The sequence below is a fragment of the Sphaeramia orbicularis genome, chromosome 7, assembly GCF_902148855.1.
Source record: "Sphaeramia orbicularis chromosome 7, fSphaOr1.1, whole genome shotgun sequence".
Taxonomy (NCBI): Eukaryota; Metazoa; Chordata; class Actinopteri; order Kurtiformes; family Apogonidae; genus Sphaeramia; species Sphaeramia orbicularis.
In genome coordinates this window covers 15,106,049-15,131,608 of record NC_043963.1, presented here as the reverse complement: position 1 = coordinate 15,131,608, position 25,560 = coordinate 15,106,049, and the positions used below count along the sequence as shown (strand labels likewise).

The following is a 25,560-nucleotide window of genomic DNA, read 5'->3' as shown; positions in this document are numbered from 1 at the left end:
ACAAAAAACGACCATCAGTTACAAACTAGGTCAGACCTGATGAAAACATTTTGGATTTACCACGATACTGCTCCTGCTGCATCCGGACATGTTTGTCCAATTTGTTCGTTGTTAATTATTTATTACTGCAGTTTCTCCTCTGCATTTTTATTAGATTTGGTGAAGCCAACAGTTATAAACCCTTCACACTGGAATAGATTCACGACTTATTAATGTGATGTGTTTTAGTCTGTAACTGACAATCCAATAAAATAGCCTGATCATAAGTTTGGCCAAAGCAGTTTTAGACAAATTTCCATTAGTAGAAACTTTAAAACACTACAGGGCGGGTATGATTACACAGTAGAAACCCTATTAATAAATGCTTTCTATCCACTGAAATGGCTTTTAATATGAAACAAATAAGAAAGTGTTGAATTTGTATTAAAAGTGCTGTCCAGTCTGAACAGGAGTGGGTCAAACATGGTTTTATGCTATTTTGTACTTATTAAACAAGGGAAATTAGAGATAAAGTCAATGCACTCTTACAATAAAGGCCTCAGACACTATGTGAGGGACTATTTCACCTGTATATTACATGTCTGAAAACAAACTCTGCATCATGGAGTAGATTTTCTACAGTCCACATTAGTAGGTAGGGCTGGGTATCATGGCCAGTTTCCTTAATCGATTCGATTTTGATTGATAAGGTTCTGAATCGATTAATCACAATTCAATTTGATCCGATCCGATATTAATTCGATTCAGTATTGATTGATTCGGATTCATTTAGTCATACCAAAGTACAATTTTGAGCTGTAACCTGATTATTTGACTACTGCAGCCATGCAACACATCAATAGCGATATCAGTATTGATCTTAGAAAGGAAATAAATATGAAATTTCAGCAGTAAATAGCCGAATCTGCTCTTAAATAATGAACGGGACAGAAACATTGCCGTGTTTCTACAGTGGCTCAGGACTTCTTCATCATCTTTATTCTGTTTTATGGCTGGTGGCTTCTAGTGTTAAGGTGCAGTACTATCACCTATGGCTGAGCGTGGATCCAAATTAATATTCCTAGAATGACTGGTCTCCGCGACCTGCCTTGAAGAGCCTCCCTGGACCAGACGGTCCCGGTGACCAGTTCCTCTGCACTGCTGGTCCAAGTTTGAGGCCAGGAGGACCTCTCATGGAGGGGTTTGCCCCACCCGTCCTCTGTGCCCCTCCTGCACCAGAACAGTCACAAGGGAGATCGAGACACCCTGTCTCCCCCAAGGGCTGCGCCTCAGTGTCAGCAGTACCCAGGTCAGGTACTCACAGTCCCAGTCTGAAAAATTGATCTAATCCACTTGTACTTGATAATGCAAAATTAAAATAAAATCAATCCAAAATTGATCAAATCTTTTTTTTTTACCCAGCCCTGTTAGTAAGTAGAGCTCTTCTTTATACTCAGACCACTTGAATGACCAAATGTTGAAAGGTAATAAAGGACTTTTTACTCAAAAACTGTCAAGCACTACCGCTTTAACATGATAATGTGCTTTACGGTTCTTTCTCGGGATGGTAGCACACAGAGGTTCTTTGTGCCAAATATGTGTGGTCCCGTTACCTCTTCCCCCACACTGCTGTCAGTCAGAGTTAGCATCACCTGTACAGATCAGTAGCTCAGAGATGCCAGCCCCTGCTCCCACTCCAGAGTGAGCACATATCGGCTGTAACAGAGCTCCGTCTCCCCTGCGTCAGCGCTGTTTTCTAAGCCAGCCCAAATATGTCACTCACTGCAGCTTTTTCTGCAGCCGCCAGCTACAACAGAGCTCTGTCTGCAGATGGGATGCTGTTCGGGTACACGGAGCTGTAAACGACCCAAATTCCGCTTCATAAACCGCCTGAAAGCCATAGCCAGATCCTTTTTTCATCCCTTTGATATCCCAGTTAAAACTCGTTTACAGATTGTGGTTCTGTTTGTCTCTGCTGGTTTAAGTTATAATGTCATAACTCATCTTGAAGAATGACCTCCCCTCGAATCGATAGAACAATGCAGTGTGACTGAATATTGACAGTTTGTGGTGAATAATAAACTGAAGTGGGTCATAAGCAGTAATCTTACATTTATTAAGCTCACTGTAATACCTGTCTCCTTGCATAATCACCACATGATTGATTGTCCTACAAATAATCGTGACTGATGATTTGTCTTTTTCTCTACACTGTATGCCACTGGTATAATATAATTCTAATTTATTTATTTATTGGGGTGGCTGTGGCTCAGGCAGTAGAGCGGGTCGTCCAATAACCGAAGGGTTGGCGGTTCGAATCCCACTCTGTCCTCGTCAGTCCGTTGTGTCCTTGGGCAAGACACTTCACCCTAGCTGCCTCCAGTGCCACCCACACTAGTGTATGAATGGTGGTGGTCGGAGGGGCCGTAGGTGCAAAGTGGCAGCCACACTTCTGTCAGTCTGCCCCAGGGCAGTTGTGGCTACAGATGTAGTTTACCACCACCAGAGTGTGAATGTGAGAGTGAATGAATAATGGGTCAATAATGTAAAGTGCTTTGGGTGTCTAGAAAAGCGCTATATAAATCCAATCCATTATTATTTATACATGTACCGTACAACTAATGAAGAACAGCTGTTCATTGACATATTATTGACCTTTGGAACACATACAGTGGATAAATACATTTCTGTTTGCCTTTTACACAGTGTAAATTGAAATTGTACAGGGAAATTAATAATGGTAAATAGACAAAGAAACCTATTATTGAAATCTGAAGAGACATACTTTACTGAAGAGACATTACTGTTAATGAAAGGCACCAATAGAGGTTGAGATGAAAAGGACGAAGTGAGAAGATGTCAAGCCACAGTCAAATGTCAAATAATGGAAAATCAATTGGGAATATGACATCCCTTTGAGTTTCATTGAACAGTTTTTTTTTGCAGATCCATTAAATGATTGTTGTAGTTTTGCAAAAAAATTGTGGTTAATTATTACTGTGACAGCTTTTATATAACTCAGGTCAATCATATTTGGGCACAGTTAGAGGACTATAAACATGTTGGGTGAAAAAAAAACAAACTTTAAGATAGACTTGTTTTGTCATTTGTAGCTGATACATAACTGTTTGGAAGTCCTACAACCTACTTTACTGTTTTTAAATGATGTCTACAAAAAAAAGAGAGCTGATGGATTTTCATTGTTTTAAAATATTATATTTGACGTCCACATTTAGATTTTTTGTCTCATAATTTACTTGCCCAAGAAAGTACTGGTTTACATTTCAGCCTTAGTGATTATAGGTTTTAAACATGAATTATACTTATGATTATTCACTCCAAGCATGATATTGGGATAATATTAAATCATTTGTGCTTGAAAGATAATTTTGATTACCAGCCTTGAGGACTTAAGAATTTACCCTATGTAACCAGACTTCCCTTCATATTGATATCCCCCAATCCTAGGCCAATTAATTTTCTTTCACCAAAATTGCAGGAGTTGTAGTCAACAATATACCTGACACTATGGTAATGTTAATTTTGGCAACTTCAAGTGAAAACAAAAACTTTTGATTTGCTGAAAAATTTGCCCATTTTTGATGTTTTTGGTTTTTTTTTTACCCTACATAACCGAGATGTTTTTCAAAAAGATTTCAGTGAAAATGGCTGAAACTGACAAATGTCTTTGCATGGCCTCAAAGTACTAGAAATACCCTTTCCATTCATGTATTACACTTATATGTCAGGTAAATATAGGCTGACTCATTATCATCTAAACAATTTTTTTTTACCCTACGTAATCGCTTGACCATGCCCATTTATTGATCATGGAGTTTTTTATGATAATATGATAATGAGTCCATTTTCCTTTTTCTCTGTTTAGATCAATTGGATTTCATGTATGCAAGCGTATATGTCTTGGAATTGAGTGTGCTCTTTTTTAGTCTGTCTTTTTGCTTCTGTGATGACTGAATTTCCTCTGTGTGGATTAATCATTATGACTTTTGAGGTTTTCCATCAGTCATCAGAAGGCTTAGGTGCTGTCTGAGTTCCAGCTTTTTCCTCTAAGTTTTTGGCAGACTTCAGCTCGAGACTGCAAGAATATTAAGCTCTCCACTTGTGGTTTACATTCATTTAGCCTTAGAGGTGCCAAAAATGGCTTAGGTGCTTCATCTAAGTCTTGTAATTATAGGGAAAACCTGCTCCTGTCATGTAGTCTTATGATATAACATTTCAATAGTTGTTCTTGCATATTCTTACTCCTTCATGTGTTTATTTTGATGGCAGTGATGAGAATTTCTTCATTTTATGCAATGCCTAACAAATGTAATATTAAAAAAATAGTCTCCTGAAAGTCATAAAAATTATACTCAAGCTGCAGTGGGATGAAATATAAAAGCCAGAGTAGCAATTTGAGAAAAGTGAGACAAAATCTGACTATTAGAAACAGACAGAAAAAGATGGAAATTGCTAATTAGTGCCAGTGAGAGAAAACAGTTCACCCATAAAGACATCTTTCCTTAGGATATAAGTGGTTTGTTAATTTTTTATTTTTTTGTTTGTTTGTTTTTAGAGGTACTTAGCATCTTCTGTGTTTGTTTCTTACAGTCAATAAGCACAAACCATGGATCGAGACAACATACCACGGGATTGTAACGGAAAACGATGACAAAGTACTCCTGGACCCCCCTCTTATTGCACTGGACAAGGATGCTCCTCTACGCTATGCAGGTGAGAGCGGAGGTTTAACACTGCTGCTGTTTTTCCTTCATACCTAATTAAAATAATCCGTCTTATCTGTCTTTACTCTTATGGCTATGAGCAGTTCTTGAAGGAGGGACTAAATTACTGTGTCTTCATTCACTGTTAGATAAATATGCATTCTATAACTTGACAGAATTCTACTTCTACACATTGAGTTTTTATGAGAATGTGATTCTTTTGATATTCATGTCAAAATGCTCTTTCATTTTTATTTTAGTCCCGGTGGCGAGGCACAATTAGTATGCTTTATGCACCAAGGCACTATTAGCTCTGGGGGTTTTTAATCACACTGGGATTGACTTTGGCTACGATTCAAAGCACCATAGCCCTGAAATGATTTCCCACCATTTCACATCACATGAGCTTAGTCTGTGATCTTTGTCAGCTTTTCCCTCCACACTAGGCTCTCTCAGTCCTTCTGTTATGGCCATTTTAATCTCGCATTAGCCCTCCTCATTTAGCAAGTCAGGTTTTTTTCATCCTTGTGCCAAAGTTATGTGAGATATTATTCATGTTGCATTCGACTTGAGCAGTGTTTAAGGTGGTCTACTGCAGCGAGAGGCCCAAACTTTCTGGAAAGCCTGGAATCGAATTATATTCCTGTTCTCCGCATGATGTTTGTCCCCTTTTCACAGTCAATTAGTGTTGAATAGAGAGTTTCCTGCTCCCACTTCTTTCAGCTGAGGCTCCCTCTTTGATGAGCATGGCTTTGCGAATGGACTGTGTGTCCCTGTGAGCACACTCTATCTTGAGAGCCAGCAATCTGGCTTCACGTGGCAGCAGGGGTGACCAGCTCTGCCGTGCCAGCCTTCTAGTCGATCCATCTGTGCCAATAAAACGAGATTCACTGTAAAGCCGACCCAGTAACAGACTCTCAAGGTGAATAGCGTCGCAGAAGTGTAAACCCAAAGAACGAGCTGTTAGGCTGATGTATTGTGGGACCGACTTTAAGTGCCTGCCTGCCTGTCTGTGTGTGTGCATATCTCTGTGGCGAGTACAGTCAGTCCGATTGGAACCGAAATAGCTGAAACGTAAGCCATTGCAAACATGAAAATGAGCTGCATTCATGGCTGACTGTGCTCCAAAACAAGCCACGACACAAAGCAGTGAGCGTCGGATAGGGCTATTTGATTCGTGGGTGAACATTAGACAAACTGCCAGAAGAAAATGTCCTTCTGTAATGACAGATGTCTGCGTTTCTGCAACACATTTACAGGAAATTGTTTCACAGCCACCACTGAATATACAGTATACCGATCTGTAAGCCTATAAATATTCTCTGACTATAATTGCCTGTTTTCATTTAGCACCAGCAGGAAACTGTACTCTGCTTGTCAAGATGAGAATCAATACATAGCCATTATTGTGATTTCTACTTCAGTTCAGGCAGAGAGGCCTGCCACAGTGACATTTTGAGGAATTCTCAAATCCATGGCGTGAGCTGGTCATTAGGACTGTGCTGAACACAGAGGCCCATAACTCCCAATGCATGACTGCCTCTGAACAGCAGCGTCTAATGTGAAACTGTTTTTAATTGTCTGATAGGTGAAAACAAAATGACCAGGTCTAAATTTCAGGAGGCCCTGACTCAGATTTAAATCAATCAGGCAAGCAGAAAAACACATTATAATACACTAACCTGTAAAGCACCGTATTTCAATATTATTCTGTCTATATCCTGCAGTTTTTGTCTATAATTAAATCAATTTTGTCAGCCTGATTTGTCTTGCCACAGTTTCCTAGTGTACATTTTTTATGTAAAAGATCTCTAATTCTGTGTTTTGTGTTGTCACAAAGTATGTAAAATTACTGCAAGTTAGAGAACGGAAGCCACAACCAGCTCATTGTGTTACTATTACAGTTCTCTCTCTAAAGTCTCCTTGATTAATCTTCCACAGTGCCAACAAAACAACATGTTATACAAATTGTGTGGATTCAGTGTGTAGACCTAATATTTATTCAAATCTTGCAGTGAAGATGCAGATGTCGGCTAAATGAATACCCTTCGTAGCTCCCTCTCCCCCATTATAATCAGTGTTTGGTGTGTTTGTTCTGGACTTTTTGTTAAGGGTATAATAACTAGTCCACACACAAACATTGTAGGTGACTATAATGCACATTATGTTTGAATGACACACACCGTAAAACATAAAAAAAAAGAAGAGGGAGTCCATTCTATACTAGTGCAGTAACTTCAGGTCAACACGGTGGACTTGATGAAGGGCATCCACTCCATCTGTAGACATTCTAAGGTGGTAATGGTTAATAATGGTTCTTATTTTCAGGTGATTATACACTAGTGGCAACATAATTATGAATATTATACTCAATTCTCGCAAATAGACACACTCACAGGCCTAACAAGATAAATGCTACAAACATCCCCGAAAAACATTCATTAAACAAGTACTGGTGTATTATTAAATGAAAATCAGTGTAGAAGGAATGTTCAGACACCACATTTATTTTGTGCAGCCTACATTAAAGTAAAACTAGGCTGTCAATTACCTCAATGTGAAATGTGTTTTTCAGTTGTCACAAAGTTCCTTATACACGTATGGATAATAATTAATAATTATCTTAAGAAAGTGTGGCTCAACCTGCCTCCACTCAGACAGAATATAACTGTGTGAAACTGTTTTGTAAATTTTTTAATACGAGTGTCAAACACTGTGTTGAAGGTAGCTGCGCAGTGCGGATTCATGACAGCCGAACTACGCTGTCTCAGCTCGAACAGCCCACGGCATCGTTTTTCTGCATTTTAGGTTTAAAATATAGGCGTTTAAATGAACGAGACATGTCAGGTTTAATTGGATGTTTTGTCACTTTTTCACTAGTTTTTTCTCCTCAACCATTTGCTGAGCCATTACTAAAACTGCCAAGACTTTGACACAACCAGGTTTTCGTAAGCGTTCAAATCCCTCTTTTCTTTATCTGGCAGAAGAGGTTTTGCTTGAGAGAAAGTGAATATAAGCTTTTGTCAAGGTGATTAGACTGTTTCCTTCCTGTCCTCTCTGTGTTTTCTCTGAGCTTTTAACTCTTCTTTAACTGATCTGGGTTTATCTTTTCTCCCTTCCTTGTAGAGAGTTTTGAGGTGACCCTCACTGAAGAAGGTGATCTTGGGCTCTTTCTTCTGCCTTGTGCTTAGTTGTTACTATTAACCCACTAACGCAAAACAACATCCGCACTTTGACACAGAAACTCCCGCCATGCTCTTTAATCTCCCCATTTGGTTTACTCAACTTTTATGTTTTTCTCACCCTGAATTTTTTGGAGTTCCAACAGCTGGATGAAAAGTGTGATGTGGGGCTGACTGTTCTTAGAAATATCTGTGCATGAGACATCCATTGCAGTTTGCAGACCCTAACAGTTTTTCAGCTGTCACCAGGAAAAGAAAGCTGCTTAAATACAGGAGTTTTCATGCACTTTGCTGCCATTTTGTCCAATCCAATTGTTACGACCAGTTGTGTGTTGATTAAACAAAATTACACCTAAAATGACACACATTTTGAGCATGAATTGGTGTTAAAAAGGATTACAGTAATTTCTGAAAACCTAAAAATGTTTAGATCTTATCTTAAAATGGGTCTGTAGTGCACCTTTTGTGAACTATCAGATCTGTGCAGGTACAGTGACTCCTGTGGACTTTTCTGACTCAAATGAAAGCTGCTGAGATTGTTAACTAATGCAAACTCTCTCTGCTGCAAAGTTTCTGTTGTTGCATCTTTGCCTCAGTGGATTTCTTGAGTTAATTCTCCGCCACTAATCTCTACCATAGCATGGCTGCAGTTGTCATTTGATGTGGATGTCAAGCAAGTTGATATTTCTAACCCCAGTTCTCATCCAGTTCTTTTTGTTTGAATAGTGTTATTGTACCAGTTTGGTTCTATTATTTCATTTTATTTGGACTCATTTTGCAGTAGTCTTGGGTGAGAGGCAAATTTACACAGGAAGACTTTCTTTAGCTAAAAATAAACCTTAATTAGAGGTGGGGTTTTTTTCCTTCACAGAATTAGGTTTTGATGACTGAATTGGTGCCGGATCACCATACTGCAGTTTTAATTTTGCCTTAATTTCCTTTCTTTATGTTAATTATAGTTTTTCTTCTGAGATAGGTGTTAATTTTTTATTTTTTTTTGCATTTATTACAGTGATAAACGATCTTCACTGCAAATACTGTTCTCTGTGTACTTTCTTTATGGGCTTTTTTCAGTGCCTTTGCTTTGAGATATCTTAAGTACTCCTGTGAAATGCCTGTCCACATCTTTTCGGTTTCTGCCTGCATGACTGACTGGATGCAATGTTTTCAAGTGGCTTGGAAAAGACACTATACTCTATAACAACAAAAGTCCCACACCCTCCCCCAACTACTCACCCATATGACAGTGCTTTTGGGCTTCCTCCACAGACACCACCCACCCCAATCTACAACTCCCTGGCTCCCAAAACCTGTGGCTGGTCTTTTTATTTTGCGTGATTTTATGGTTTTGTTGTTAACATAACTTTTGTTTTGTTGGGGAATGTACAAGCAGCATCACTTTTTCCTACCATTCATCATCAGTTAGTCTGAGCACAGTCTCTTTTGGCTCTTGGCATGTTCAGGTGAGATTTGCGGCTTCAGGATCCACGGGCAGAATGTCCCCTTTGAAGCAGTGGTCCTGGACAAGTCCACTGGCGAGGGGGTCATCCGAGCCAAAGACAAGCTGGACTGTGAGCTGCAGAAGGAGCACACTTTCACCATCCAGGCCTACGACTGTGGAGAGGGTCCAGATGGAGCCAACATGAAGAAATCCCACAAGTAAGTCACCCTCTGCTGTGTTAGTGTTGTTAGTACACAGTGTAAGCCTAAAATAAGCTCTCATTATCGGTTATCAGCTTTTAATTTAACGGTTCTGCGACGTTATGAACACATTGCAGGCTCTGCTCCAAGTTCAGATGGTGATTTTTGTTGCATATTATTTACCTGCTCTCGTCTCTCTAATTAAAGCAAAATGACTCAAAATGACTAAAGCAATGAACGTGAGTACTTTATACCGGGGCAACTATGGATTTTGTTTATATATTATTGATCTATTGGCTCCTCTTTTGATTATTTTCCCCTTTAGTTTATTATTCCTGTGTTTAAATGACCAAAAGGTAGTTTTAAGTTTCACCATTAAGCTGTCAACCCTTTTATTTGAGTATTTTCTTGTAAAAACACATTTAAAAAATCCTCAGCACAAAAAATGTTTGATTAGGATTCTTCTGTTTACTCTGTTCTTTAATTATTGCAGATATGTGCAGTATAATTTACTTATATTCAGAAATGCACTTATTTGTCTGTAAAAGACTGCTTGCACTGACATAGAGCCTAATACTGAAATATGTGATATTATCCCTGTCCTGAGTCCACCTCCACCCACCACATGGTTCTCAAAATTACCACAAAATCAGGCTGAGAGTGTAGATGAAACAGGAGTAGTTCGGGTACATCTGTAAGACAGAGAATCCTATGACACTTATGCAGAATGATACAAGGCCGAAGAACCAATATCCCTTAGGCATGCACTATATGCAGAACTTTTTCGCACTTTTTTCTTGCTGTCATACGGTATGTTTCTCATGTGGAACTGAGGTCCTGAAGCCTCTTAAACCTACCAGAACTGCTGACAAAGAGAACAAATCTGCAGCCCATGTTGTTTTGTCACTGGGGTGTTTTAATATGTCATTTTAGATCCAAACCAACAAACAAATTAACTGATGGAAGTAGTGGTTTTAGTTCTACTGTTACTGTGAGTGTGGTGGTTCAGAATAGAGCCAATTGATTAAAATGCTTTAGGTTGACCTGTAAGAAAAAGCATGAAGTGGTAAGAAGAGCCATTTATACTGACCAGTGGATGAACGTGAGAGTGATTGAATAATGGATCAATAATGTAAAGCGCTTTTGGTGCCTTGAAAAGTGCTGTAGAAATCCAATCCATTATTATTATTTTTATAGAATGCAGTTTTTTCTACATTTTTATGCATGTTATCACCAGCATTGATGTGTTTCATCATAATAGGGTTAAGGTTATATAATTCTGTTTACAGTTCAAAAAATATGTTATACCACATTATGCACATGAACTGCTTACAACATAGACATACACTGGAAATCGACATTGTCTTACTACCCACTAGAGCATCTGCTCTAGGGATTCTTTGTGCAGTTTATGTGGTCAGCCATTTCAGGTTTTACAAATTGTGCAGTGGGTCCATTTTAGTAAAACAACTTGACACACAGATCACGTTTTGGGCTTTTTGCAGTTTTTGGTAGAGGGATGAATATAAACTCTGGCATTACGTAGAAGGTGGCTCATGTCTTTGATTTTACCTGCTGTTTTTTTTTTTAGCTTTATGCATCTTTGAACCTTCCTTCAATTACAAGGTGCCCTCTAACTTGAATATTTCTCCTCCAGGGCCACTGTCCACATCCAGGTGAACGATATCAACGAGTACTCGCCAGTGTTCAAGGAGAAGTCCTACAAAGCCACCGTTATTGAAGGAAAGAAGTATGACAGCATCTTGAAGGTGGAAGCCGTGGACGCCGACTGCTCGTTCCAGTTCAGCCAAATCTGCAACTATGAAATCGTCACCCCCGATGTGCCCTTCACCGTCGACAAAGACGGTAGGGCCCTCCACCCTGAGCCACACTTTTATTGACACGCATCACATCGTTCATTGATTCGTGTAAACAACGGCGCTGCACGGCTGTCACTTAAAATTCATTGCAGCTTGACGCTTCGTGAGACAATAACGATCTCCTTGAAAATGTCACACAAGTTGGTCAGCCACTTGTGTCGGATTGTGGGGTTATTTTTCTTTGTGTCCTATGAAATTAAATGAAAGATTCAATAATAAAAAGCCATCAGATATTCAGACTCGGCAGATGTGGGGGCTGGCTCCGATTAAAAATAGACGATACTGACAGGTGATAACGTCGGGAGAACAAGCAGTGTGAGGATGCACAATATTTGGAGAGGTGCTCAACCATAACAGCTAATTAGCGTTTGAGACAGAAATAACAAAAGCAGAGAACCAGTGATGAATTGTCATGCTGGCTAAACAAGCGTCCTCGCTTTTCCAACCACTTGCAGACATATTACTTTTATATTGAGCTATAATGCTTTATGGGATGTTAATCAAAATATGCATTTATATATGCAGGACAGTGAATCAGTTTGACCATAGACTCCTATCTAGAGCAGTATTTTCCCTTTATTTTCAGACAGTTTGGATATTTTTAGGGTTCTGGCATTTTGTGGTAGACTTGTATGCAGAAGTTTTTACACTTCTCACTTAAAAAAAGGTATAATTTAGCATCCACACGCAACCATTAAATCTGAAAAATGATGTCTTGGTTTTAGTTTTGATGCTGTCCACATTGATATGATGTGAATTTGGCTGAGCTGTTTCTGAAAGTGGCATTAATTCTGTGTCCAAACATTAAAATGACCCTGCTAGCAGAGTTTTAAATTAAAATTTTTTCTTATAGTGCTTTTTAGCTCAGAAGTCATATCACCTACCGCTTTGTGTGGGTTTTAATGAGTCACCTTTGTTCATTAAATTCTGTAGCACGGCTGCAACATTATTAATTACAACACGGGGCACTGGCACTTAATTCTGTGTTGCTGTTTTTTTATACTCCCAGGTTTTATCAAAAACACTGAAAAGCTCAGCTACGGCAAAGAGCACATGTACAAGCTGACCGTGACCGCCTACGACTGTGGAAAGAACCGAGCTTCTGAGGATGTTCTGGTCAAGATCAGCGTCAAGCCCACCTGCAAACCCAGCTGGCAAGGTATCAAAGCTCTGCTCTGCTCACTGCTGCTCACCAAACATCACAGTTTAGGCGTGTCTCAGTTAAACAAAAGCAGACTACCAGCACAGAGGCTACACAGGCCACCATTGTCCAAACGGTTATTTAACTCCTCTAAGCCATAAAGCCTTTTATCGTGTTTGAAAGACCTCGACTATTCCTTAATGAGTAATTACTATTGACAGCCCCCGTATTGACTGCTCACCCGGTATTGGTTGCTCTGTTCAAGGGCATCGTCTCATTCTTTCTTGTGTTCTCTTTTTTCTCAGGCTTCAACAAGAGGATTGAATACGAGCCTGGCACTGGCAGCCTGGCCCTGTTTCCCAGCATGCACCTGGAGACCTGTGATGAACCGATCACTTCCATCCGGGCCAGTATTGAACTGGAAACCAACCATATCGGGAAGGGCTGTGACCGAGACACCTACTCTGAGAAGTCCCTGCACAAGCTCTGTGGTATGTAGCTGCTGGTGAACAATGCCCTCATTTTCATTCATTATACACTTTTTATTTATTCTTTCACTTTCAATTTTGATTCAGTTTTCGTTTTTATGTATACATAGTTTGTTTTGAGGAATTGACTAGTTTCAGTTTAGTGTTAATTATAGTTTTTCACACATTGTAAGGAAGGCTCTGATTTGTAGATGTAGAAAAATCATCTATAAAGCAGTAAAGGACAGTGAAAATTGCAGGAAAAAAAATCATTTATGCCTCTAGGAACATCTAAGAATGAGGTCAAATGTTTCTTTATAAAACCTTTTCAACACAACAAATACTGTCCTGTCTGTAGACTGAATGACCTTGTCTACAATCCACAAGTCAAATTAAGATTCTAAAAAAACATTTTTACCACATATTTCATTTACATTAATGCTGTGTATTCAGTGCAGTTTTTACTTAGCTTTCAAGTTCTTGAATATCATCATGTATTTTTATTTTGGTCAAGTTGAATTTTTTTCATTGGTTGTAAAATCTTTGTTTTTTTCCCAGTCATAATAACCCTGGTATTATTCCAGATTCTTATTGGCAATGTTGTGTCATTAAAATTTAAAGATCCCCATGTACTTTCTGAACTATTTTCAGGAGCCAGCTCCGGCACAGTGGAGCTTCTGCCGGCACCCAGCAGCTCAGCCAACTGGACAGTCGGACTCCCCACTGATAACGGACACGACAGCGACCAGGTGTTTGAGTTTAATGGCACGCAGGCCATCAAAGTCCCCGACGGCATGGTGAGCACCAGCCTGAAGGAGCCCTTCACCATCTCTGTGTGGATGAGACACGGACCTGGGGCTCACGAGAAGGAAACCATCCTCTGCAACTCTGATAAGACCGGTAATGGCACAGCACCAAGCAGGGTTATTACTGTAGTCAGTTTAAAGAAAAAAAAAAGGGTTCCTGACCTTATTTGTTTGCCTTTATTGCTGTATTGGAGCACAATTAGATAAGCTAAGAACCTGTGAAAAGACTTGCTAAATTCTGCTCATGCAATTTTAGCATGTTTTTGCAATATTATAATCACATAAAATTAACTAGTATGATTTCAGCTGTTTATCCTCACATGTAGGGAATAGTTTTAGTGACTATTTAGTTTATATTTTCAACAATTTTCCTCATTTAATACAAGGTTAAACAAAGAGGGCGAAAACTAACACACATTTTACATTTTGATGTAATTTGTGTTTGCACTAGGAAGATTTATTTTTCTGACATTTTAGATTTGTTTTCACTAAGGTATTAGAGAGTGTATATAGTGACTTTGCTGTTTGTAAGCAATATACCTATCTATCTATAGCCACCTTCTTGGAAAGTAAACAGTTTGGATTTTTTATATTAAATATTTGTCTTGATTTGAAATGGCATAATGCAACAATTTTTTCAGATACATTTTTTAATTAATTTTCTTTAGGGAATGTCCTTTACAGTGCACAGGATTATTTTATTTTTATTGAGTCGAGTAAAGCTTTGAAACTCTTGCTCCTTAGAGAACAAAAATGTATTGCTGGGTCTCAAGACGATACAGTCATTTTATTGTTTTTCCTTGGCACACTGTTCATTCAAATATAAAAGATGAAAGATTTGGAAACCCATGGAACTATACCTATACCTGTGTGTAATGTGAGGATATACATGTGTAATTTTTGTATGCTGTGAATAATTATGTCAGCGTTCCATTTTTCAATAACAGAACTTCTCAGTAGAGGATTCCCATGTCATCTTACTATCTGTAGTAGATTTACTAAAAATCAGTGTGACATGCATTTGTCACGTTTTTGTTTTTTTACTCCTTACCAAATCCAATCCAAAACCACCAGGCAAACATGTAGCCCTGTTTAGGAATAATTGGTTTATTATTTACGTGTCAGCCCCACCTTCTGCTAATTGCACTTTAGCTGTTTTTGTTTAGACTTTTTATGTAAATCACTTTAGTTAACCAGTAGTCCACTCTAAAATCCTCTTTTACCTCAGACTCAAATCAGTGTTTATACTCAACTGACTGATTGAACGCTTCTGTTTACATTTTCATTGCTGACTGACCTTTCTATTTTTATCGCCACTTGTCATTTTTGCATGTAGTCATGAGCTACTTGATCTTATTGACTGTAAAGTCTCTGCTGTGTCCAGAGAGGGGAGGGGGCAGCTCATCAGCTTCTGTCTCTGCTTATATAAGAAGGATTACATCAGAACGGCTGTGGCCTGGACAGGAAGCCCTTGTACTCATGATCTCAGCACCATTCATGACCTCCATTCAGCACAGAAACAGGGATGTCTCATATCCTGGTCATTTCTTATTCATTCCAGTTAGTTAATCAATTAGTTTGTTTAATTATCAGTGAGTCTGGTAAAGAAAAAGATGAAGAACCTCTATTTGTGAAGTTGGAAAAAAGGACTTGTAGAGTTTCTAGTTTTATTTAAATTACAAAAGCAGCGATAATGACAAAAAAAAGTAAAAGTCCTTAATGTCCTATGGTATATTGTGGATAATTCATGATTTACACCATACAACATATATTTGCAATATCAATAAACAGGAACAATAAGAAAAATAGTACTCACAAGGAAGGCAACTTTGCGATTGACATTAGTGAAAAAAAAAAGTTGACTTAGCTGAATTAATTCAATACATTGTCCAGCCTTCATTATAACATGATCAGCACCTTACATCATAGAATAAACTTGACCTGAATAAATGTTTTTTTCTTTTTTTTTTTTATTTAGTTGTTTCTGCCAGCTTCCTTTGGGTGTGGAAAAACATCTCTCCTGATTCTGTATGAATCATTAGACATGTTGCATATCATAAACACAAGTAATACCCCAGGCTGATGACAAATCCCAGTATTTATTTTCCTTCTTACCCGACTATGTTTCCTTCTTTAAGTAGCTCATAAAGAATATTTAGCACACAGATAAATAAAAATTACAGATGGGCTCAATATTGTCTCATTTGTATGTTTGAATATTGATGAGAATCACATATGTCTAAACAGAAATTGCCTTGTAATAAGTACATTTTTTTAGTTGTATATCCTGATCTCCTTTGCCACCTTTTTTCACTGTAGACATGAACAGACATCACTACTCGCTGTACGTCCATAACTGCCGACTGATCCTCCTGCTCCGTCAAGATCCATCAGAGGCCGAGAACTACAAACCTGCAGAGTTCCACTGGAAACTCGACCAGGTCAGAAACTTCACCTCAGCTTTAAAAACCTTTTATAACTGTATATGTGTATTTGTTTATTTATGTTTCTCTCTAAGTTTCTGGCTCTTTATTTATTTTTGTTTGTTTTTTTTCTTTTTTGTCATTTTTCCTCTGGAATATTTAGTGTTTCGGGGGGGTTAAAAATGGAAAGATTCTTGTATAGTAAATGTAATTGTATTTATAGTTTTCAAAATCTTAATAGAAAAGACTTTGATTAAAAAAATATCTTTCCAACTACCTTGGACATACCGTATGATTTTACCATACTTATGAATGTCCTGATTTTACTTCTTCCATCTGTCTTGCTGTTTGCAGGTGTGTGACAAAGAATGGCATCACTACGTGCTGAATGTGGAGTTCCCCACTGTGTCTCTATTTGTGGATGGGACTACCTTCGAGCCATTTCTGGTTACAGAGGATTACCCACTGCACGCCTCCAAGATTGAAACTCAGCTCACCATTGGAGCATGCTGGCAAGGTATATTTATACTCCTGTATTAGGAAAATGCTCTGAACAAACTTAGGCCTGTATTCATTTACAAAGAACTTTGCCAAATATAGTATGTACCCTGTGTTGTTCAATTTTTACACTGTTTCTTTAAAAGATTGATGAAATAGCAGGGAGATAATGGTATTCTGTCTCATACTCTATTATTCCTTTTGACTAGAGGGTCTGTAAAAAAATGTGCATGTTATTCGGTTCATAGCAGATGCAGTATTAACACTTGTAGAGTCTGGAGCGATGCACCGTGACCTCGTTTGTAGCCTCTGAATCTCTCCTGCAGATCCTCAACCTTTCCTTCCTATCTCTCCCTGCTCTCTTCTTTCTGTCCTTTACAGACAACTCAGGACATGACAATGAGACTGAGACAGTCTCTGAGCCCACCTCAGGTTGCTCAAGTCTTTCCCATATTATGTCCATATGTCCACAATGTCCCACCACTCTAACCGCATCCTCATACCCTCATAACTAGAATGACTGTCATTCATTCTAGATGAGTTTTTTTTTTCATAGCTGTTTCTAGCATGATACGGTGGATGTGGCTGAAGTGATCTTTAATGACATTTATATTATTGTTTACTCATTTTTTGCATTATCCTCATCCTTTATTTTCAGTTTTCCACTGCAGCAACCAACCTGCTGCAGTTTTTTTTCTTTTAACTAAAAGCTGATACAAGCAGAGATCAGAAATAGATATACAGTACAGTGAGCACAAAACTCTGACCTGGCTGCAGCATTTTCCTGTGCAGGCTCTTCTTTCAGAATATGACCTTGGGGTCACAACAAGTAGCTCCATCATATCAGATAACAAAGAATTAACGCAGTGTGACCTTCAGGTGTGGAGCTCCAGGTCCGTTTCTGACACTGCAGTGGTGCAGACTTGTACTCATTATGCTTTAGCCTGCAGACATGACGCAGTTACGTCACTTCATATTTGGCAGGTTAGACACACTTTACAGTAATGAATGCTGAAACAGCACTTTTGTTGAAATTGCAAAGCTTCAAACTAATGAGCTTCATCTGTTTAAGTTTTTGCTTGAGTGATTTGGGTTTTTCAATAGCTGATTATTTAAAATACAAGGGGATGGCTGATGCATAATGCTGATATCATTGTGTTGTTTCGATTTTTCCTATTTTTTAACAAAGTGACCAAGCCTAAAATATAATAATGTTATTTTTTTAACACAAATTAAGTCTGCACTGCCTATTTTTGCTTAAGTGACCTGTTCTGCATTCTGCATGCAGAATCCACAAAAAATATACCAACTTAATAAATGTCCACATCTAATTAATGAAAACTACACTATATGGGCAAAGACATATATTCATAATACCTACACCATCTGGATAAAAGTATTGGGACACCAGACCATCACACCTACATCTTGTGAGACTTCCATTCCTAATTTTATATATGTTGTTAGGGCCGATATTAGATTTCCCAAAACATTAACATGATAATAATTTTCATGTCAGTCGACAAATTGTTATTTATTGTCAGAACTTGACAAACACTAAAGACTGTATTTATTTATTTTTTAGCAATCTCGAGGTTGAACATTTCAAAGTCATAGGGGAGAAAAACAACAGATCCTCCTGTAGCTCTGTCCTCTTGTTCCATCTCAAAAGACTATAAGTATAGATGATCATGATGATATTTCATGTTGTTGTGGAAAAGTGAAGCCACTTTTCAAAACTTCTGCCTCAGAATATAGAGTAGAGCAATAGAATTGCATCCAAATTATGTTTGACAGAATCTGATCATTAATTGGTCACATAGTTAACATCTATGCTGGTCTGAAAATGCCTAGATTTCACAAATATTCTAGATTTACTACAGCCTGAAAACAAAGGCAAGAAGCACACACTCAAGTCTCATGTCCTTAGATCACTTGGATCACAATATCCTGAAAGGTAATTGTGAAGTTTTTGGCTAATGATGCTAAAAACCTATGAAGCATTACAGCTCTAATCTATCACTGATATTATATTGTCAAATTTAGCTGACTGAGTTAATCCATTTCATCATTATTTAAGTTAGATTTTGTTTCTTTTCATGCCTTTTCCTCACTGTGAAGCAGCAGTCCACCTTGTTAATACAGATATTGCATGTTCCTCAGGCCTGCGTTAGCTCATTCATCTTTTTTTTTTGTCTCGTTCAAGCCTCAGGCCTTTTTAGGACACAAATACTAACTTGCATGAGTTCAAGGCAGCTTTGCACATTGAGATGGCATGCTTCAACTTCTGTCCCAGAAAAAACCAAGTCCAGACATTGTTCACTTCAGCAACTACTTTTTGTTTTTTGCATGTGTTACTGTTTTCCACTCGTCCTCATCTCTGTCCTGATGTATCCAGGTGGAAACGCTCGGATGGCCCAGTTTTTCCGCGGCAACCTGGCGGGGCTGATGATCCGTTCTGGCAAGCTGGAGAACAAGAAGGTGATCGACTGTTTATACACCTGCAAAGAAGGCCTGGATGTGCAGCTGCCTGAGGAGGTAGCTTCAGCTGTCAAGGTGAGGAGGGCATGGTGCTTCGGAGATGTGATAATAACGCATTCGACCTCATCGGGCCTGAATATCATCATATGTGTGCATCACAAATACACTCCACTGAACCTTCCTGCATTTGCACTGAATTGTGAAGTTCAGCAAAAAAATGTTAAAAATGTTCTGTTCTTAGGGAATTTGGGGAGATGAGATCAAGAAAACAATAGTCGTGTATCGACCCGAATTATATAAAACTTCTTTGTGCCAGAACCAAGACTTTAAAAAATTCCTTCAGATTTTTGGATAAAAAAATGAGATCTCCCTCACTCATTGATGAAGAATGATGGCATTTCAGTGCTACTTTAAGGGATGCGCATGAATAATTGGTTAGTTTCTAATTTAACAGTAGACTCATTTTTATTTGGGGTGGGAGGAGTTGTAGGTGATGCTTAGAGCTTATGTTTATTGCACTGTTTCTCCCAAAGTGCTGCTTTAAGATGAAATCTGAAGAAGTTTTAAGTGTAAAAAATGTAATATATACTTGAGGTTCATCCTGTGCTCGGTTTACTATTACTTTGGTTTGGGTCAAGGGCACATTTTAACACTGATTAAATGAATAATGAACTTAAATTGGCTTTTTCAGCTTCATAAAATAATTAAAATTCCCATTCCTAGCTATTATGCGCTAAGGTCTGGACTGTGTTGATGGTCCATCTGTCACAAACTTTCCTCTTTAACTCTATGATAATGTGTCAAAGCATAAAGTTTTTCAGGGGTGGCTAAAATGAATGCTGCAAATTGTACAGTTGCACTTAAATAGTTTTGAAGTACTTTGGCTCGTCTCGGTCTTTGGCATTTTTTTCTTCAGTCTTATCTCAGTCTTGAACAAAAACGACCCTGTCAAAACAGACCGCAAGATACATTTTCTGATTTATTTGTTAAAATCATTAGCATGATCTGGGGAAGTAATCTCTCAAACACTTCAGAGTTGCCATTTTGTTTTAATTACATTAAAGTTTCTACAATAAAACTTTTGAATATAGGCATGTTATACTTTGCTAGAAAGTTTATTTTATAGCTTTCCTGAGCAGTGAAAGAATCACATGGGTAGTTAGTGATCAAAGCTAATGGGTCTAGTGTAGGAGTTCAAGTTGTATTTTAGCCACATACAAAAACATTTTCTGAAACTAGAGGTTATTACCTTTCAAATTAATTCTTCTGTTATAAGCCTTTGGGACTTGACATAGTAAATAGGTGAAAATTAGCACAAAGTAGGTGGGAAAGAACAGGTTAATCTGATTGAAAACCCTCAAATTCCCTCCACATCCTGCAGTTTTCTGGGTGGCCACATCCACCATGTTAGCACGGCACTGCTGTAACTAAAAGGTTCTCATAAATAGCTTTCAAAGGAGACAGACCCGTTGTGCTGTAAATATAAGACGAACTACAGTCAATAGTCATTCACTACATTGCTTTGTACGTGACTTATACAAAGAAATTCGCGAGACTAGCTCAGCATTGGCGCTTATTCTCGTATTATTGTATGTACAGTAATGGAAAAAATTATTAGACCACCCTTGTTTTCTTCAATTTCTTGTTCATTTTAATTCCTGGTACAACTAAAGGTACATTTGTTTGGACAAATATAATGATAACTAAAATAGCTCATAAGAGTTTAATTTCAGAGCTGATATCTAACCATTTTCCATGGTTTTCTTGATAATAACCAAAATCACTTCAGTTCTTACTTCAGTATCTATGGCATTGTACTGACAAAAACAGTGCTTTTAGGATTTCTATGTTTTCTTTTCTGTCAGTTTTAGTCACATGATAGACACAGGAGTTAGTACTTGATTGCATAACTGTTGTTTTTCATGACTTTTGATGGTCTAATAATTTTTTCCACGACTGTAAATAACAGTAGTTTGGCATTTTCTTCTCTCAGGTGGAGTTCAACCCTAACCAGTCCTCTCTGACTGTGGAGGGCGATGACATTGATGCCTTTGACAAGGTCATGCAGCACATCTCCTACTTGAACTCCCGCCAGTTCCCAACTCCCGGCATCAGGCATCTTCGCATTTCCACCACCGTCAAGTAAGCCAAAAATCCTTTCTCCAGCTGTTATTCTCTTCTTATCTTGAGCTGTGATGTGTTACCTCAGCTGTCAGAGAGAAGCAGCAACCGAAACATATGACACAAGCTGCTTAAAATGGAGGGATAAATGAAGACATAAAGTAAAGGTTGTGAATTTGCTTAATTTCCATAACAAAGAGAATAAATATCTACTGTTTACGGATTGAGGATGACAGAGGGAGAAGAGCTGCATCATTCTGCATTTGTTTTCTTATTCTCTTTGATGTGACTAAAAAAAATATGTATTCACAGTCTGAGTATGTAACAAAAGAGCAGCATTTTTAAAGATTATGTATGAAACCATTGTATTGAAACTCTCAAGCCTCTTCAGCCTTTTCAAGATAAATTCCAGTCATTGTTGCTGTTTAACATTTGTATTTTGTTGTAGATGCATACTACTTCTACCTTTCATGGAGGAATGTCACCTCATTCGTTTAAGTGTATAGAAAACACTGAAATAACATTTTTATCCTGATACAATCTAAGGTTGATGTCAAAATAAAATGTAGAAATGACTGTGGTTTGTAGGCGTATTTTCCCCATTATTAAATTAATCTATTCACCAGTAGAAACAAGAGGTGATTCAATGTTTTATTATGTTTTTAAGATGTAATACTTTATAGTTTTCATTATGTAAAACATTCCTATTTTAGTCTCACTTAAAAATAACGCAAATACTGTTGGAGTCTAAACAGGAGAGATACTTAATGTATTCTAATGGTATCTGTGGTATTTTGTGTCCACATTTTTGTGCATATAAGTCACTGGCAATCAGCCTATTCTGTCAGTTCTGTCATGTAGGTATGAGGACATGTAGCTGCACAGTTTTTGGAGCAGTTTGATGAAATATAAACACAAGAACATTCATTATCATCCTGTTGTTTTCAGTACAGTGATACGGTTATGTTTCATTTACGGATCCACAGGTTTTTTGGGCAAAGATCGGTATCAGTCTGGTTGATTGACATCAGAGGCAGCATCTGATGTTTATCTGCTGTGTTAAATTGAACATTGTTTCATGTGTATGGATGATAGAATTTGTGCTCAGTCAAGGACTAAAATAATAAGTGAGAAAGTCTTTGTTTTCCCAGTACAACTGGAGCAAACAATAACAACATCAGTATCTCTCTAATGTTTTTTTCTATTTTAACAGGATCAGCAAGCGCCCAGAATTTCCCAGTTGGTGCATTTCTAGTTTAGCGGTATTGACCCCGTGAATTCCTCTAAGAAACAACAATCATTTTTAAAGATCCTGATATTTATGACAGACAAATGCATCTTCTAAATTTGTTTTTTAACACTGATATTCATAGTGTTCTGATAGCTATAGCTGAACATTGTACATGGAATCTATAATGCAAGGATAGTCTACATTGTGTTAATTTTGTGGGGAAAAAATGAGAGCCTGTTGAGTAAATACATAAATTTTGTCTCACTGAAGTAATTAAAATGTATGTTTTCTTTGTACTGTTATTAAGCACATCTCTTTGAAGTGGATGGTTTACCTGTTCAAAATATTAAGTGGTGATAGGGCTGTAAAAATGGTCTTACATGCAGATTTGCTAAATATGAAGTATTGTCATTTAAGAAGTGGTTTCCCAAAAAAAAGTCTGGGAAGCATTTGGAACTGACATCAGGCCACCTAAAGATGACTTTTAAAACACAGGACTGACCACCAGCTAAACACAAACTTCCGCTCATAAATCGTGATGACCTTCCTCAGGTGCTTCAACGAGGAGGCCTGCGTATCAGTGCCCGACGCTGAGGGTTACGTGATGGTTCTTCAGCCCGAAGAGCCCAAGATCAGCCTGAGCGGCATCGATCACTTCGCCCGCAGCGCCGCCGAGTTCGAGAGTCAGGAGGGCGTGACACTGTTCCCAGAGCTGCGAATCGTGAGCACCATCACCCGGGAAGTGGAATCCGACACCGACTCCGAAGCGGCCGAGGGAGCCGATGACGACCCCACGGGTAAGAGAGGAACATGTAAGACACTGAAACTGACGTCAGCCAGAATTAACCCATAAAGACCCAAACATCCACCAGTGACCAAAGCCATCAACTGTTATAAACTGTTTAATCCTTGTTGATCCACTAATCCTATCGATACATGTAAATAATTGGTGTAAAAAGCAGTTTGTCATCTTTTCATAGTCATAAGATATGACCCGTTTGTACATTCAGAGGCTCCGTAGTGAACGTGGAAACACCGTCATCTTCTACAACATTGATTCACCAGTAAAACCCATGGAGTTGGATCAGTGACACTTGGTTTATGTTCAGTAAATAAGATAAGATATTCCTTTATTAGTCCCACAAGGGGAAATTCCAGATCTGTAGGAGCAAAGCACACAAGAGCAAAAAAGAGCAAAATCAAAATAAAGACAAATCCAAAAAACCTATAAATACTACTTACCGCTGTGCACATGCTGATCATGCCACAGGTTGGATAGGGGGAGATACTCATGCGCACACCCATACACACATAATTTTATATATAGACATGTATAGAGACTATACATATGCGTATTTATTGCATGGTTTATTGCCCAGAATTATTTGGAGATTTGCTGAAAAAGTCACTTTTTCTTCAGTTTTCCCTGTTTCTTTTATAACCCTCAACTTTATTCTCAGCTTTTATGAACTTCGACGGGATTAGTAAATTAAATGTAGGAAAATACTTGATTGTCACTGAAAAAATACAAAATACAGAAGACAATATTACAATAAACGGCGATAAGTCACTTAAGTTAAATACAGAGAAAAAATCATTTGGGAACTGCTACCAAAGTGACACTGGGTCCTTACGGGTTAAGGAGAAGTGGCAGATGTAGATCATCATGTTCAGTGGATTGTTTGTATTGTTCACTTAACAGCCCCAAACTCTTTCTGCTTTAACACTACGTCTGAAATATCAGCCGTTTGGCTCCTGGAGCTGTTTGAAGCAGAGTGATCCCTTTTCTCTGATGGATTATGTCAGTCTCTGAATGGGATCATAGATACAGTCAAAGTATAATTTATAGCTCTCCAGATATACAGTAGCTGTTGACATTGAGGATTACGCCTTAAGGATAGGAGGGATTGAACGGACAGAGAGGGGAGGGAGGAGGGTGATATGTTGTTTACTACTTTATGGGAAGGGTCAATGGACCGGCTATGCCATCTGTTAGGCCCGTACATGTACTAAGAAGAGCAGACACAATAGACGTACACTGGGGTTGACACAGATACAGGCAGATTCAATGTCCTGTGGTGAACAGACGGCCCAATACAACAATAGGGTTTACAGTGATCTGTTGCTGTTACCTGCTGTAACCTGCCCCACCTACCCCGAACCAAAACAGAAGAAGCCACAGGGGTTGACCAAGACCCACTAAACAGGAGTCAAACCAGGCATAATGTGAACTATTTATGCAAGAAATGGAGTATAAATCACTAGAGAATACAGTCTGCATCTTTTTATTTCAATGACATCTTTTTTTCCACCAGCAGACATGTTGTTGCTCTATTTTATAAGATTATATCAACTATATATATTGAATTGCTGTTCTGTAAAAGTAAAATTGCAGAAAATTATACAAACAGACTTATTCAGTTCATAGCTGTCAGTAGAAAGTAGGGTATGTATATGGCACAATAAAATAGCAATAAATGTGCCTGAAATGCTGGATTATGCAACCAAAAAATTTAATCTATTTTTTTTTTGTTCAATTTAAAGAAGTATTTACAAATTTAACAGATTTTATTCTTTTTTTGTTCATTAATCCTATATACATACATATATGACTGGACAAACACATTCATCATTAATATATTACAAGAAAATAACAGGTTGTGTTGAATTTTTGTTGAGCAAGAAAAGTCTCCAGAGGAATCATCTAAATCTTGAAATGTGGGCATTTTTCAGTTTTCAGAAAGCAAAACCTTGATTAAATGAAATCAAATCGAATGCCTTCATTTTAAATATTTAGCCAGCGCTTCTTACATCTTGATGATAAATATAAGCACATAAGGTATACCTTCTTATTTGTGCTGCTATTTCTGTTTTAATTTCAGATCGTCTTACTTTCCTTCTCACCATTATTACATAATTTTATTTATGTTTTTGTCTGAAGAACTCAGCAGCACAATGACCTTAGTTGTTCTTTGTTGTATTTCTA

At 38.1% G+C, this 25,560-nt stretch overlaps 1 protein-coding gene across 4 annotated transcripts in view; it reads left to right on the top strand.

Moving 5' to 3' along the window:
* The window catches only part of clstn1 (calsyntenin 1), a 58,360-nt gene that overhangs the window by 19,946 nt on the left and 12,854 nt on the right, over positions 1-25,560 (top strand). The window contains exons 2-14 of one of the 4 annotated variants that reach the window (XM_030139818.1): positions 4,591-4,713; positions 7,830-7,859; positions 9,349-9,544; positions 11,184-11,392; positions 12,416-12,565; positions 12,853-13,038; positions 13,666-13,914; positions 16,140-16,261; positions 16,598-16,760; positions 17,123-17,173; positions 19,140-19,297; positions 21,216-21,364; positions 23,127-23,371. In XM_030139818.1, coding sequence (XP_029995678.1) covers positions 4,591-4,713; positions 7,830-7,859; positions 9,349-9,544; positions 11,184-11,392; positions 12,416-12,565; positions 12,853-13,038; positions 13,666-13,914; positions 16,140-16,261; positions 16,598-16,760; positions 17,123-17,173; positions 19,140-19,297; positions 21,216-21,364; positions 23,127-23,371 — 2,031 coding nt within the window. The remainder of the gene's footprint in view (positions 1-4,590; positions 4,714-7,829; positions 7,860-9,348; positions 9,545-11,183; positions 11,393-12,415; positions 12,566-12,852; positions 13,039-13,665; positions 13,915-16,139; positions 16,262-16,597; positions 16,761-17,122; positions 17,174-19,139; positions 19,298-21,215; positions 21,365-23,126; positions 23,372-25,560) is intronic. The other 3 variants (XM_030139819.1, XM_030139821.1, XM_030139822.1) reach the window with 3 other exon arrangements.